This window comes from Montipora foliosa, chromosome 7, assembly GCF_036669935.1.
Source record: "Montipora foliosa isolate CH-2021 chromosome 7, ASM3666993v2, whole genome shotgun sequence".
Taxonomy (NCBI): domain Eukaryota; kingdom Metazoa; phylum Cnidaria; class Anthozoa; order Scleractinia; family Acroporidae; genus Montipora; species Montipora foliosa.
This window is the reverse complement of record NC_090875.1, coordinates 10,230,351-10,245,560: the sequence shown is the minus strand read 5'-3', so window position 1 is coordinate 10,245,560 and position 15,210 is coordinate 10,230,351. Positions and strand designations below refer to the sequence as shown.

The window sequence follows — 15,210 nt, the reverse complement described above, 5'->3', positions numbered from 1 at the left end:
CTTGCGTCTTCACCCGAAAGCGGGTATTTTACCCGATCCACCAGCAATACGATTTGCAAGGCGAAGTAAAAGCCAACTCGACGAGATAGTGAGAGAGAAAAATTCAAAGAAGTCAAAAGCGGGATGCCCGAAACTGCCACAGAATGGTTTAGTTATGTTATTTAACAACTATTCGCCAAAGGCGCGGTGAATATCGATGAATAATCAGGGGCACCCAACGTTAATTTTCGAAAAATATCTGTTCGGAAGACGATTTGAGATCTAGAATTTTCGGGACATTTGTTGTAAAATTTCTTGCTTGCCTGCTTATTCTACGATTTTCGAACTTCTAAAAAATGGTATAATTGCCCATTTTTAACGGATTTTTACCCTAAAAAGGTCATCTAGAATTTTCGGAAGCCTTTTTTCTGGCTGAAATTTTCGAAAAGGTAAGTTTTGATCCGTATCATTTTCGCATCACTTGACTTTCGGCTAGGAAATCCGAACAGATGAAAAATTTTTATGGGATAAAAATATGCCTATATCTACCATTTAAATACTAAAATACGTTTAACAATGCCATATTTAAGTGATTTTGAACTATATTCCCGTTGGGTGCCCCTGAATAATTATACTGGCGCAATTAAAGAGATTTACTTTGCTTTGCTTGTCAAATTTTGCAACACCCTGCTTGTGTCAATTTAGAGAGATTTTGCGATGCCCTGCTTCATTTACAGACGTTTTATAGCATAATATAACTTTAGAATTTATCTGTAAATATAAAGTTTACAAACTTTCTACAAAGAATTTGTTAAGTCTTTAAAATTGTCGGCATTTCACCTTATTTCAGCAAATAAAATTTACAATCATTACATGAGATAAGCCAAATGCAGCAAAATCTTTATGAATTGTCCCGCTAATTCCTTATTAAAAAGAGGAAAGGCTTGAGAGGTCACAAAAAGTCTGCAAACTTAGACCCGGAAAAAACAACACTTTTTCATTAGAAACACTGCAAAGTTTCAGCTTATCAGGTGTCATGTCAGCTGAAAAAATCAAGTGTAACCAGCCCAGGAGACAGAGTTCCCCTTAACTTGTGGAGGAATGTATCTCCATTTTTCTGGTACCCGTTTTCTTGCTTGCATCATTGGATCGGAAAGAAACCATTGCAGCATGTACAATGATGTGTGACGAAAGTTTATTATTCATTCAGATATGCATTCCTTGATAGTATCGTACGTGTGCTCCCTTTTCTTGAAAACATTCACCTAAAACAAAGGAAAGGTCAGCCGTTTGTTTGCTTGTCTGCAACGTCAATGAACCATTCAGGTGTTCCACACACCCCTGTAACAGGTTCATCATTTATTGAGCCATTCATACCTGATTCATCACGTGTTTATACCATCTTTGCTACAAGGGGAATTTGAACCAAAGCAATATATCATTTAGCCAAGCCATCCTTTCAAGAAGCATCTAATTCGTGGTACTGACTTTCAGGTAAGGCTTGGAACACAATCGATTCCTGCGCTTGGTAATGAATGCCTTCAAAGATACTTCAAGATCGATCTTTTTACACTAACAGGATCTTTCTACTACTACATGAAGGAATTAGTTGAGTGGTTTGTTTTATATATGTAAATATACTTGCACACAAAAGAAAAGACAATTTTTAAACAACAACACATCTTTCGGTGACAAACAGCTACCTTCACAGACCGTTGACCGAGTTTTAGAAGGAATTACGTATGACATCGAATAACAAAACGCTAAAGCAGAACGAAAACGCACAGGAAACATTCAATGGGCTAAAAGAATAGAAAAACGCAAGTGAATTTTTATTGTCTTGGAGAATGCGGAAGAAGAAGAAGCTTTGTCTCAATCTTGCCAAACATTGGTCCGTAAAACAAATTAGGAACACTTGCAAAAATAGTTTTTCAAGGTCATTTGAAAGGCGCTCTAAGTTGCATTTTGTAAATAGGCAACTGGTTCCGTCGTTAATTACAGTTGGGTTTGGCAGCGTATTTAGGAGGTCAAGGCTCCTTGTCAAATGTTCCTTAATGCTGTAAGCAGCGTCTCTTGAAGAACACCAAATTTCTTGTTTGAGGGGGTGGGGGTGAGCTTATGCTATCCCCACACATTTTTTGACCCCTTCCTTTTTATAATCTATATTCACTTGGGAGGTTTATTGGCGCTGTTGTGTCTATTTAAGTAAGGATACAGATGAATAGCACCAACGGCAAAGGAATGTAAAAAGGTGTGAAAGCGCTATTGTTGAATCCGTTCATCTGATTGGCTAAGACACGAAAAATTGTCACTATTCTTTAAGCAGGCACATTTTTCTACCCATCGATTAGGAATTCCTCTTCGAGACAGCTATTCTGGTTTTAGATGTAGAGCAAGTTTTATGAGAAGAACATGGAAATTTTGAAGCTTTTCTTCGCTATTGTATATGACCTCAAAATTCGTATGTGAGGAAAGCCGGAGAGTTGCTGCAGAAGAAATGAAAGTATCGTTCTCACGAGGACCATTACTCAATTTTTACTTTCAGTGCGCAGTCAAAAGCCAAAACCCAAAAACCTCAAGGTTTAAATACTTCATGTCGTGTTAAGAAATTATAGTTCTGTATGTAACGCGGTCTCTTTCAGATCAGTCTACGATGACCCTAGTCAGTGGAAGGTTGTTATCGCTGAGCTTACTGTTCCTCGCTCTTTGTCCGTGGCTATTATATGGATTTTCTAATCGTAAAATAGACGACCCTATATCTCATTGTCAAAGGAGTGAGAATCCCAAGGGACTGGGATTTCTTGGAGTCAAGTACGACTTATTGGAAGGGAATCCCGAGGGTAAGGATAGAATAGGTGGAGTGGATCCGGGACTTAAACCATCCCAGAAAATTTTGAAGTTGACATACGAGGACGGGGCAGCGGTTCCGGACCAGATTTGTTATGAAGAACGCGACTCCTGTGCTTCGTCCAGTTCATCCAGGGTCTTTTCGGGAACGAAGCGTTACCAAGAAAAGCTTGCGGTTGACGTGAGTGTTGAAGGTGAGAAAAATTACAATGTAAATGTGCAGCCATTTCATTTCAGATCATTTTATCCCATCCAAGTGGGTTCAGATGGGATTTGTAGTTAACTGACAACTGGCTAAAACTGTTTAATGAAAAGCTAGCAGTTAACCGACATTTTATTGATTACTCTGTATGCGACTGCTGGTGTTTCAAAAGCAACAACATTTCCCAATAACGTAGTTATTTCGTGACATTTTTTTTCTGTCACGCTGCACGAACTTGCATCTTATAAAATAGCATCGATGTCAGGCAATATCAAGACGTTTTCTTATTTTTCATGTAAACAAGATATCACCTCCATGAATTGATTTATCACACGGAATTTAATAAAAATGCACAGTTTCATAAAGAAATCCATTGCAAACTAATGGAAATATGGGACTCCAAACTTACCAAAGTTTTGAAGAAATGTATGCCGGGGAGCAAGCGCTCGCTCAAAATTCTTTTCTGTGTTAAACTTGAAAACAGCGCTGACTCTTCTCTTGACATAGTCGTTCTTTAGAACTCGAAAACTCATGGTAAAACAATATTTTCGTGTGCTTTATACGATTTTCAAAATCCATCTTTATGTATCACGCACTCAAAAAAGACTGAAATTCAAACCGCTCTAGTTTGAAAACAAAGCATGCTACTTGGCTGAAAACAAGCCAGCTAGTGGATAGATTTTGAAAATGCCTTTGACCGAATGCAGATGAAAACTCAACTGTTTAATTTTTATTTATTTATTTTTCTGACAGTGAGTAACGTTACTTGAAAAGCGCGCTGCTCGATGACTCCGAAGGGACTGCTTTCAGTTTATTTCACATGACGTCAAGGTGGTCATGCTGGTGTACCAAAATAAACCTTTGGAAAACACATTTGATAAAAATCGATCATAACGTCTTATTGCAAAGAATTATTTCATTGAAATGCAGACAAACCATAGGTAATGCAGGCTCTCTATAAGTGACGATGTAGAGGTTTATATGTGGAAATACACGATACATATGGACCGAGGTTCATGTCAAGAAATCTATAAGAATTGCGAACATGGCTCAGCAAAGTACAGATTTTGTTAGCTTGCTTTATGCAAAACAAATATTGATGCAAAAGCAAATAACTATCGATACACAGTTTTTAGAAAGAGCAGAAGGAAGTTTCCGGGACGGTCGATCGAGAATAAAATATTTACCACATGAAAACAACATTCATTTTGAACCATGAATATAGAATATAAAAAGTTACGATCAGCGACAAACATTTTGGGAGATTTTTGCTACGTTCAAATAAATCGCAAAATCGAAAGTGACATGCCGGAATTCAGCGGGCGCCGTGATTAAGTTACCGCGGCATGTTTACTCGCCAAACAGTGAAGTATCTGCGTCAAATGATAGCAAGATACCGGGTTTTTGTTAGTTCTTTTTCTGTCAAGTGTTATAAAGTTTGACAGTGAAATGAGCGAAGTCAAAACAAAGATCACAATCGCCCAACTCTCGTTTATGCAAAGTCAAAATTTACTCTCCAAGACGCGTACGACGTTATTTATCACCAGGTAATTCCATCATTTTGGAAATAGCAGATACTTTATTATTCATTTGCGTCACAATTTTTCACTGATTTTGGGGCTCATTTTGTTGAAACTCAAGCACGCTTCCAACAGGCCTGTGGACCCTTCCTGCTTACAGAGCAATACTAAAAAACTTCTCCAATACAACATTTCAACCTTAAGCTCGAAAATTCAATACACAACATGATATTATAATTCACAAAGGCAAAAAATACCACAGAATCCTTTTCCAGCGAAAAATTTATTGAAACAAACAACATATTTGCTCTTAGAGACGAAAACCTATTTCATAGACCTTATTCATAAATGGCGGTCACATTTATAATTCTTTTGTCCACGTGCAAATTAGCCTACCAAGCCTCATTTCAGAGGGAGAATTCTTTTCAATTCACTGTATGGTATCGAGGCTTGGTAAGCTAATTTGCACTTCGACAAAAGAATTATAAATTGACCGCCATTTATGAATAAGGTCTATTGCGTGCGTGAAAACAAGAAACTCAATCGTGTCAAATTACCATGTACTTCAGGTAAATACAGCTCACTTTGATTTCTGCTCGACGGGCGATAGATTGTTGTCGAAGTCCATTACTCGTCGCTTTTACGATTCCAGGTATTTGGTTTTTCACCGGCTGCCTGGTTTATCCAACTGACTTTCCATTATTGAGCTTCATAAGGCTATATTTTATTCAAAGATCCACTAAAACGCCATTCGCGTTACATGACTTTCGACGCCATTGCAGGCTAAGTTAATGATTCTCCTGTGCCCACCAGAGAAATCTACACATTTCCACTACCCTCTCGATCCTAAGAAAATACGCGCAGAGGGTTCTGTGCACAAAGACACCACTTACCAGGGGAGTGACAGGCAAGACGTTTACCAACACGGAAAATTAAAAAAATAATAATAATCTACCCATTTTCTGACTGGGATTGCCATACGGCAACCCAGTAAAAACGGAAAGGTAAGCTGACACTGCCATCTTGGGCCAATCGACACAGATCCAGCTCGATTTTTTCCATGAAAACCGAATCCAATCGGAAAATAAACACATCCGGCTCGTAGGATAAGAGTTGCATGGAACCCTGAAACAACTAAATCGTCTTCAGATAGCTGAGCTAAGAAAGCAGGCTCCGTGAAATTCGTATAAGTCGTTCCAAACAGCCACGGGGCTCACAGCCTGGATAGCTCGAAAACCATAGCTGGGACCACGATGGCATGAACCACCGTGACATGAAACACCATGGATTAAACCACAGTGGAATTAACTACCATTTCATGACTACGATGAACCACTATGGTACTACCACCGTGGCATGACGGAACGATTGTTGACTATCCTTCATTCGTCCTTTCCGAGTCGCCCGTTGATGCAACTAGTTTACAGGAAAACATGATTTTGGTGGAAACAATAGCTATAACAGCTTTCACATTTTTACCAGTGAGAATTAAAGTACATATTGCACGTTCAACATTATAAACGATTTAGGGAACGAGAGGAGTTGAATTCTGGATTATCCAGAAGGCCGTGTAAACTTTGCATTGCGAAAAGATCCAAGTATAGAGACAATTTGCCGGCAATTATGCCTTGAATATTGAGTAGCATTTTAGTCTTTTAAGGAACCGAATTATTCGCAAGACGATTGTCACGATTGAGACGCTTATAAAGGCTGAGGTCGTAGTCGATATGCAAACAATAAATACATACTTGATCTTGCTTAGAACTGAACTCACTGAGACATACGACACTGAGGGGGAGGACAAAACGCGGAGCCTTACTCCATGGAGTACCCTATGGAGTACCTAATTGGAGTACACCTACTTTGTCAACATGGTCAGGCATTTAGACGTACATATCTTTACTCATTTTGAGCTTTCCAGCCCTCCGATTCTTACAGTTCCATGCAGTTCACGAATTGATCACCATCTTGAAGTTTCGAAGGTATTTCGTGTATCCCTTATTATGGTGTATTTTTAGACAAATGCCCACGTATTCTCTTGTGGAATGGAATAGAAAACTTTCCTTGCACACGGTAATTTCATCAAATTACAACTGGCAATATATGGGCATACAACGGCTTACATGCGCAAATATGGGTATAGACTGTATACATATACTGCAGGGGCATACATGGGGTGTATTATGGTCATACACGGGTATAAGCGTTTGTTTTAATATTTGTCCGAATACACAAAAAGTTACTGAAATACAGCAATAATTAGGGATACATGAAGACCCTGTGATCTAAAACGAAGACCCACTGATCTAAAACAAAGGCCCTCAGTGATCTAAAACGAAGACCCACCTCAAAAATGTCAGAACGATGCCAAGCAGCTTATGGCTGGTCAGACGACATTGTGAGTTATGGAATTGTGGGAGCGTCGTTTTAGATCTTAGGGTCTTCGTTTTAGATCAGTAGGTCTTCGTTTTACTGAGATCAGTGGGTCTTCGTTTTAGATCACAGGGTCTTCGTTTTAGATCATAGGGTCTTCGTTTTAGATCATAGGGTCTTAGGTCTTAAGTCTTCGTTTTTGGGTCTTCGTTTTAGAAACACCCCTTATACCTTGCACACGCCTCCTTGTCCAAAAACTGACAATATAATAATATAATACGTTGTTCCGCCCCACAAAATGGCACTATTCCAGGTGGCGCTTTGTTGAATAAGAATTAATTTATCTATCAAAGAGTTGAATAAATATGTTTAGTTGATTGAAAATATTTTTGTTGAAGTTGAATAAATATATTCGTTCCATAAAACATAACTTTAAGCGTTGAAGTTAAATAAATATTCTTCTTGCTCAAAAATAGCCCGTTTTAAAGTTTAATGAATATAGTTGTTGAATAAACAAAGCCCGTGTTGAAGTTGAATTAATATAGTCGTTGTGATGAAGTTCAATCAATACAAATATACATTTTTGAATTTTGGCAGGGGCACCCAACGAGAATATAGTTCAAAACCACTTAAACATAGCATTGTTAAACGTATTTTCGTTTTTAAATGGTAGATATAGGCATATTTTTATTCCCCCAAATTTTTTCATCTGTTCGGATTTTCTAGCTGAAGTCTAGTGATTCGAAAATTATAGGTATCAATACTTACCTTTTCGAAAATTCAGGCAAAAAGAAAGGCTCTCGAATTTTCTAGGTGAACTTTTTAGGGTAAAAATACCTTAAAAATGGGCAATTATACCTTTTCGTAGATGTTCGAAAATTCTAGGACAGGCAGGCAAGCAAGAAATTTTACAACAAATATTCCAAAAATTCTAGATCTCAAATCGTCTTCCGAACAGTTTCTTAATGAAAATTGACGTTGGTGTCCCTGTTTTGGAGCAAATGGCCACCCATAACTTTAACGCGGATCGATGCAGATTTAAGTTCAGACAACGAATGCCTCAGCGGTAACATTTGCAGTTTGCCCTGATGTCCTTGCAGTCTCGCCATTTCCATTAACTATAATTTGTCATACAGAGAAGTAGCTGAGGTAAAGTAAACTGCATCATAATGTCGTACATAATTCTCTAACTCAGTTGCTTCTTGGAAATAAAGATTAGCAATTTCTTGTTCTTGAATGATAGTTGTACTTGTGAACATAACCACTCCTCCCTTTAACTTTTATATAATGTATACTCTGGTCTTGTCCTTCTTAAGGGATTAAAGGTGATTTATAGACAAGGAACTCATTTGTATTCGTCAAATCATTCAATTTGACACCAAATGTTTTTTTCCGACACGCAATGAAGGCATAACATACATGCTTATGAGCCGAAGCCTTGACACCAAGGTCTGTTTGTAAACACAACATATTGGTAGTCTCCAGCACTGCTGGCGAGCAAAGGAAAGGAACTTTATTTTAGTGTCTAGTCGTTCTAGCGCTGGATCATTAATTGGGGACAATGAAAACTGAAATTAACAATTAACGTAAATCAAGTCAAATGTTGATTTTTAAAGAGGGGGAACCGGAGGGGGAACCGGAGTACGCGGAGAAAACCTATCGGTCCAGAGAAGGGAACGAACAAACTGAACCCACATATAGACCACTTTCATAAATGGCGGCCACATTTACATTCTTTTGTATTTATGTTAATTAGACCTACTACCCTCATTTTGAAACAAACATTCTTTTGAAATTTGCTCGTCCTAGCGAGGCTAGAAGGGCTTATTACTCGGGCCTGTAGGGGCACGAGTTATAAAATACGTTAAATTTCAGTTTTTTTTTTCCTGTGCAGCAAAATGCACAATAGAAAAACGTGGCGGTGTGTGATTGGGCAATGCACAATAGAAAGCACGTGATGGTGTTTTGATTGGGTAATGCACAATAGAAGCGACGTGGCGCTGTTTACACTGGTTATTTAAAGCAAACCACGTAATCCAAGATGGTGAAGAGCACTGTGATGCGTTGTTTGGGATTACTGAAGATCGACGTTGCGTTGGCTTTATCGCTTTCTTCTTGGGGCGCTCAAAACACATACAAAGAAAGGCATAGGCTTTTAGCGGTAGACCCATGTCAAGCGTCAGCTTCGAAAGGGGTCGTTCCGCGAACTGAATGAAACAAGAATATACTCGAATGTAACTGAAATGGACGCAACTATTGAAAGTGATACAAGTCAAAATACTAATTCTTTAATGAGCAGCGGGTACCTTATTGAGAACTACTTTGAAGATGACAGCGACAAAGAAAATAACTCCACAAACAAATGGACGCCATATTGGAATTTTCTGAAGACCAAGTAAAAACATTGGCACAGCGAACAAATGGCCTCACGCTTGTACCATTTTCACCGCGAACAAATAGCCTCCCGCTCAGTGTACCATTGACTACGGAGATACGTTTTTTTGTCTTTTGGGTTTTTTGTGTTTTTTTATTGCTAAACAGCTTGTTTCTTGTAGTGGTCTAGCTTATATCCTTTGTTTAACTAGCCATATCAGCGATCGTGTTCACTGCCATCTTGTGTATATAGTTCTGCTCTAGTTTTACAAGATTTGATGTCATCATCACTGGAGACTGTAATCAGCTCTTTAGAAAATAACTGTGATGTAGTCTGCAAGGCTGTACAGTTATTTGATTCTCAACGATAATAAAGACTTGATTCCAAAGGAGAAATACAGGTCTCGATAAGCAAACGTGTGTTTACTTAAGTTGTGATTTGCGTGTGCATTGACATAGACGTGCCCGAGAACCGAGCAGAATTACATAGAAAAGGCTGAGACGTCTATTTTATAACAGCAGAAAAAGGAAGAAACTTGCTCGAACGTATTTTGTTAACAATGTACCGAGGTCATCCAGGTATGCGTTTAAATCTAAGCACGTGGTATGTAACACTTTTCCAAAAGCGTGGATGAACAGGTAAATGCAAAATGATGTTTGAAACATCGAAGCATGTTCCTTAAACTTAAAAGTGTGTTTGCAGTTTTAAAAATATCAGCAACAGTTTTTAATCAAGGAGCTGAGACCGGAAAAAAGGGGTTTCGCTCTCCCATCACCACAGAAAAGGTCTGATAACGGATTTTGATAGAACAACACCTCCTGAATAACGCCAGGTAGTTCGTAGGGTCGATTTGTGGTATAGGTTTTGAGTTAAGGGGGTGTTTTCTGACGTCACTGTAAATCTCACATGAAAGCGAGGTTAACAAGCTGATGGGCATTTTCTGACGATTTTTTTACTGAAAGTGTCCCGGCATGACTCTAAAGTTTGTGTTAACGTTATCTGAGGATACAAGAAATACCGCTGTGGTGATAACTTAGGTCACGTGACCTACCACATGACACAAGACAAATAAAACAGGCGTTGCATTACTGGTAGACAGTTCTCTTTACTTTTTTCTTGGTACGGCACACTTTACAGAGTGTTAAGGTCATTAAATTCAAATTCACCTGCAACTTAATGTATCTTTTGGGCAAGAAAAAACTTCATTTCTCCTTACTACGCTTCCTGCTTAGATTTTGGGTTCCGCGAGACACCACAGGCATCCCGGTCAATTGTACATTGGAATATAAGAAAACTGGTAAGAGTCATTCTGTAATCATTTAATCAGTCTCAGTGTCAGAATCGTCCTCAGATTCATCGCTTGCATCCAGGAATGCACCATGTGGATTTTTGCACAGGTCCATGTTTGCCATGCAAAAACAAGCTTCTGTATAAGACAGTCCGAGGTGGACACAAGAACAGTTGCTTTGACACCCCGACTTCTTACATTGGTAGGTGGTAAGTTCAAGGAGGCTGCTTGGTGCTGCTGCTTTCGTCATATAGCAAGGCTGCAAGATACCGTTGATCTTTTCCCAGCCATTTCCTTCTGGGGAGGGTAGGTGTGGTCTTGCTACCAAAGCATTTCTCCAGATGAAGGCTTGGTAGCTGACTCTTCTTGCATGCTGGAGCACACTGTCTGAAGTAGGAGGTAAGAGTTCACTCTTGTGTCGCTTCTGACAAAACATGACATATCTCAGTTCGTCTGCACTGCTGGTTTGCTTCTTCACTGCAGGGTATAAGTCGCAGATGAACGCTTCGCACGTTGCTCTGGATACGTCATCAAGAGCAGCCGACTGTCCAACCAATTCAAATTTGTCCTGGTGCACTTCGTTGCGGCTTAATCTTTCCCACGCCTTCTTCTTTGATACTCCGGCTAATGCACTTGTCGTGTCACACCCCGTCAGTGCATGGAATGCTGGGAGGCACCTGCACAATTTTTGGCCAAGCTTCCCACTCAGTCTATGTACCGGCACATAACGGAGGTGATCTCGGACACCCGTCTTGAACCAAAGCTCCTCACAGCCAATGCTTTAGAAGTGTGTTAAGCACAGAACCAGCACGTCAGTGTCAGGTGACTGAATGATAACCCGTGAACTGGAGCTTGAAGCATGCTTGGCATGCAAGAGCAATCTTGTATCTGCCTCTTCATGGGAACATGCAAGTGGCTCAGTGAATTCTAACGCTCCGTTCGAGATGGAAACTGCAATCTCGCCGTCTTTATAGCCACCTCCAATGACGATTTTCTTCCCATCTGCCAGCTGCTCTTTTCCGCGGCTGCACATGGTATTTGTAAGGAAGTCACATAAGTTGATCTTGTTTTGTGGGTTTGTAATGTACTTGGCCCACTGTTTGGGGATTGGCGTGGAAGGGCCGTGTATGTACACCTCCAGTGAACTTGAGCTTCCTCTTCGCAAGCGCTCTCCACCCTTGATAGATGTTTCCCAGTATTGATCGAACATCATGTGGACCTCTTTACAAGAACTCTGTGCTAAGGGTGCTGTGATGGCTGTGTAGTACTTGGAGGCCAGCTCGCCAAAGGTGCTAGCCCCAGCGGACTTCATCATCTGCACTATTGCCATCCCATCTAGTATGTGGACTGTTTCAAGTGCTGAGGCGGGGGAAAGGTGAGGTAGGACTTCAACTTGATTTTTAAAAAAACATTTTAGCCAATACACTTTTGGTGGTCTTGCGGATACTACCATCTTGATGCGCAAGTGCAAATGGTACTGCTGACAGCTCGTAACTTAAGACTTCCTTCAGATTGATCTCTCGGGTATTTGCGGCAATCAGTAGTCTTCCAAAGAGATCTCGGTCAGCGCTGACTGTGATGAACTTGTCATTTGCTTTCACGTTTGTTTTCTTGGCCATGGTGCTAAAAGACTTAACCTTTAGGTTTGGAACTGGATCCCAGAAGTTAACTTCACTTGTCTCAAGACGCTGTTTAACAAACGCATCCATCTGCTCTCGGCCTTTCTCGGTGCTGCTTAGTAAATTATTTACGACGTTGGTTGGTAGAAGTACTCCGGTAGCAAAATTGAACAGTTCTCTTCCTGCTTCATCAGAGAAAGGGTCGGTCATTACATTAGACGTAAAGCAGTTTATCAACTTCTGAACATCCCCTTCATCCCTCAGAACCCTGTTTTTAGAAGACTCTTTGTGAGATGCACCTAAACGATCTTCTGTTACCACTGCATACATGTTCTTCAGTGACGATGTGATAGCTGCCCGCTCGTGACTCGTCAAGAACCAACGTCGTAGAGCAGCGGGCCTCATTGAAATCCCGACGATGCCTCCTTTCGCCTTCGAATCTGCATTTATTGATTGTTCTAGAGCCATATCTGTAGAAACCTGAGAGAAGGGATGGCTGGATCGACAGACAACGTGATTTCCTCTCATAAATTCAACATACACTCTAGGATGCTTGCTCTCGATCTGATGCATGTCGGCAAGGTAAACTGGGAGCCATCGCGCGTAGTTCTGCCGGTCCATGGCAAAGAAATATGGTGTCATAGCTGCTACAGCTGAGAGGTGGAGCTTCCTGTCTCCCGTTCTTTCTGCTTGGAGGAATTGTAACAATAGATTAACCATAGCGTTATACTCCTCCTAATACGTGAAAAGCTTCGACGAAGCGCATTGTTCTTCCTTGAACTCATTGAACCACTTCATGACGTCCTTAAGTTATTCTTGAAGGATTCCAAACTTCTCAATGGCTCTAGCACTGTTCTTTGAATCTATTTGCTGTCTGCATTCTGCGAGCATCGTCCTCACCGAATCCTCCACATGTACAAGTCTCCCTTCTGCTTGCTCTCTTCTGCTACACCATGTCAAGAAAGCTTTCCACATTTGTCGAAAGAAAGCTTCAAAACACAGTTTGTGAGCCCTTACTCCGCGGTTGTAAGATCGACCAGCCAACAGTGCAGATGTGGTCCCGGCGGCATACACTCCAGATTCTATTAACAGATCATCCAGACCAGAACCTTGATACTTCTTTCCAATGATGGAAAGAAAGTTCAGCGCAATGTGGAAACCACCAAGACGAAGAATGGTGTCGGAAAACTCGTCGGGAAACTTAAGCTGTATCTGTTTCGCCTTAACATAGATAGCTACGTCGAACGTAATCACTGACTCCAACTGTCCAACACTCAAGCTAATCTGCTGTGCATGCTTCATAACGGTATACACTTTGCTGAATTCAGTAGATGAAGCATCGAGTAACGGACAATAGCCAATGTTGGTAACACGTGGGATATCAGGAAATAACAATGCGTTAAATCCACTCCAGCTCGGAACAAGCTGGCGCTTCGCTCCCACTACAACTGTTGTATCAAGTACGCGAGAGGGATCAATGCGAAGTAGGGCCCAAATATTATCCCTATCAGTTGCGTTGGACAACTCGTTACTTATACTGGAAAACCACTCCGTTTGAATGGTCCCTTTGTATTCAGTAAGTAGAGGTCTTCTGCCGTGCATGCAGCATTCGCGGATGTCGTACAGGGTATTAGCGGCCTCTAGGGATCTTCTGCGCATTGTGTGATCAGCTCGTGCCGTGGGTGGGAGTTCTGGGCCAAATTGCTTTCGCTGATAAACAACCATGGTTGTTGCGTGTGTGGTGTTTTTCCCATCCAATGCTTCCTCCTTTAAGTCATTGTTATCAGCCGCAAACTGAATAAACGGACCTGGCGAAATATTAGATGGCACGACTGTTCCAAATTGCTCTGCCATGGCAGTCACTTCCATTGCCAGACTGGTATCAACTTCTTGTACTTCACTGTAGGACGAGCAATGTCCCAGGCGATTTAGCAGGGTAATCAACACCTTTGAGCCCGTGAGGTGGTGTACAGCCATGGCCAGACCTATTTGCTTGGGAAGTTTCACTCTAGCGTTTGAAGCTGAGTGGATAATGTCTTGCGAGATAGTTAACACTTTGCGCTCATCTTCAATTCTTTTACACGCAGTTGAAATCTCAGGCTCTTTTATCTCACTCGGACAGATGATCTCACGTAACAGCATGTACAGAATGGGGGGGGGGGGACAATTTTCCTTGCGGTCTCCAAGGATATTTCCTTGACATCAAGTGGACGCAATTTGATTCCATTGCTCTTCCTGATCTCCTCTCTTATGCGGCCTGCAACACTCCTTATCTGCTGGTAGTCAGCTGATTCGTAATTCCCAGAATTAGAGGCTGTGGTCTTCATCTTGCTCGCTGCTGCTTCGTTTATAAGATCATGAATAGACAAAGCACTAGAGTAGACAATTTCTGATTTGCACTTGTTGGCTTGTTGGAAAAATTCAATGTCACACCCGAAGTATCTCTTCAAGCGTTCTTTCAAGCGATGCTTAGTGTAGCTTGCACCATCAACTCCACGTTCTTTCAAAATATCTTGATACTTTAGCAAAAGACTTGACATGTCGTATGCTTTACCTTCTTCAAGGATGCAGTGACCAATACTTTGTGCAAGCTCTTTGAAAGCGGCTTCATGCACAGACACGCCATCATCAAACCCTTGATGCCTTAAGTTGGATTTGCTCACGTAAGAGGAAAGACAATCTTTGTGATATTTGGCTTCGGCGGCAATTAAATCGTTATTTACACTAAGGAGACAATGCAACATTCGCTCATCGCCTTTTACCTCGGCGGCTTTCCTGATTCTTTCACTGGCTTCAAAAGTGCAGACATTGTACATCGCTGCTACTTTTTTTGTGTGTCTTATTACGACAAAACAAACATTTTGACCAGTCAGTGGGGTTAACACTTGAACGGGATGTTCTTGATTGAACTTCCTTTCCTTTGCTGCCTGAGACCTCTTCATCAGTATGATGTTGAGTTGCAGTAGCGTAGCGGATATTCTGCTCGCTTGTGTAGCTAGAGTAACAAG

General features: G+C 40.8%; 2 protein-coding genes across 4 annotated transcripts in view; both read left to right on the top strand.

Annotated features, from left to right (window-relative positions):
- Positions 1-1,349: 1,349 nt before the first annotated feature.
- The window catches only part of LOC138010828 (uncharacterized), a 63,556-nt gene continuing 49,695 nt past the window's right edge, over positions 1,350-15,210 (top strand). Inside the window, exons 1-2 of one of the 2 annotated variants that reach the window (XM_068857817.1) lie at positions 1,350-1,473; positions 2,622-3,020. In XM_068857817.1, coding sequence (XP_068713918.1) covers positions 2,633-3,020 — 388 coding nt within the window. In that variant the 5' untranslated portion in view covers positions 1,350-1,473; positions 2,622-2,632. The remainder of the gene's footprint in view (positions 1,474-2,621; positions 3,021-15,210) is intronic. The other variant, XM_068857818.1, reaches the window with a different exon arrangement.
- LOC138010829 (trefoil factor 2-like) overlaps positions 7,677-15,210 on the top strand; it is a 112,114-nt gene continuing 104,580 nt past the window's right edge. For both annotated transcript variants that reach the window (XM_068857819.1, XM_068857820.1), the window contains exon 1: positions 7,677-7,686. The gene's annotated coding sequence lies outside the window, so the exon portion shown is untranslated. The remainder of the gene's footprint in view (positions 7,687-15,210) is intronic.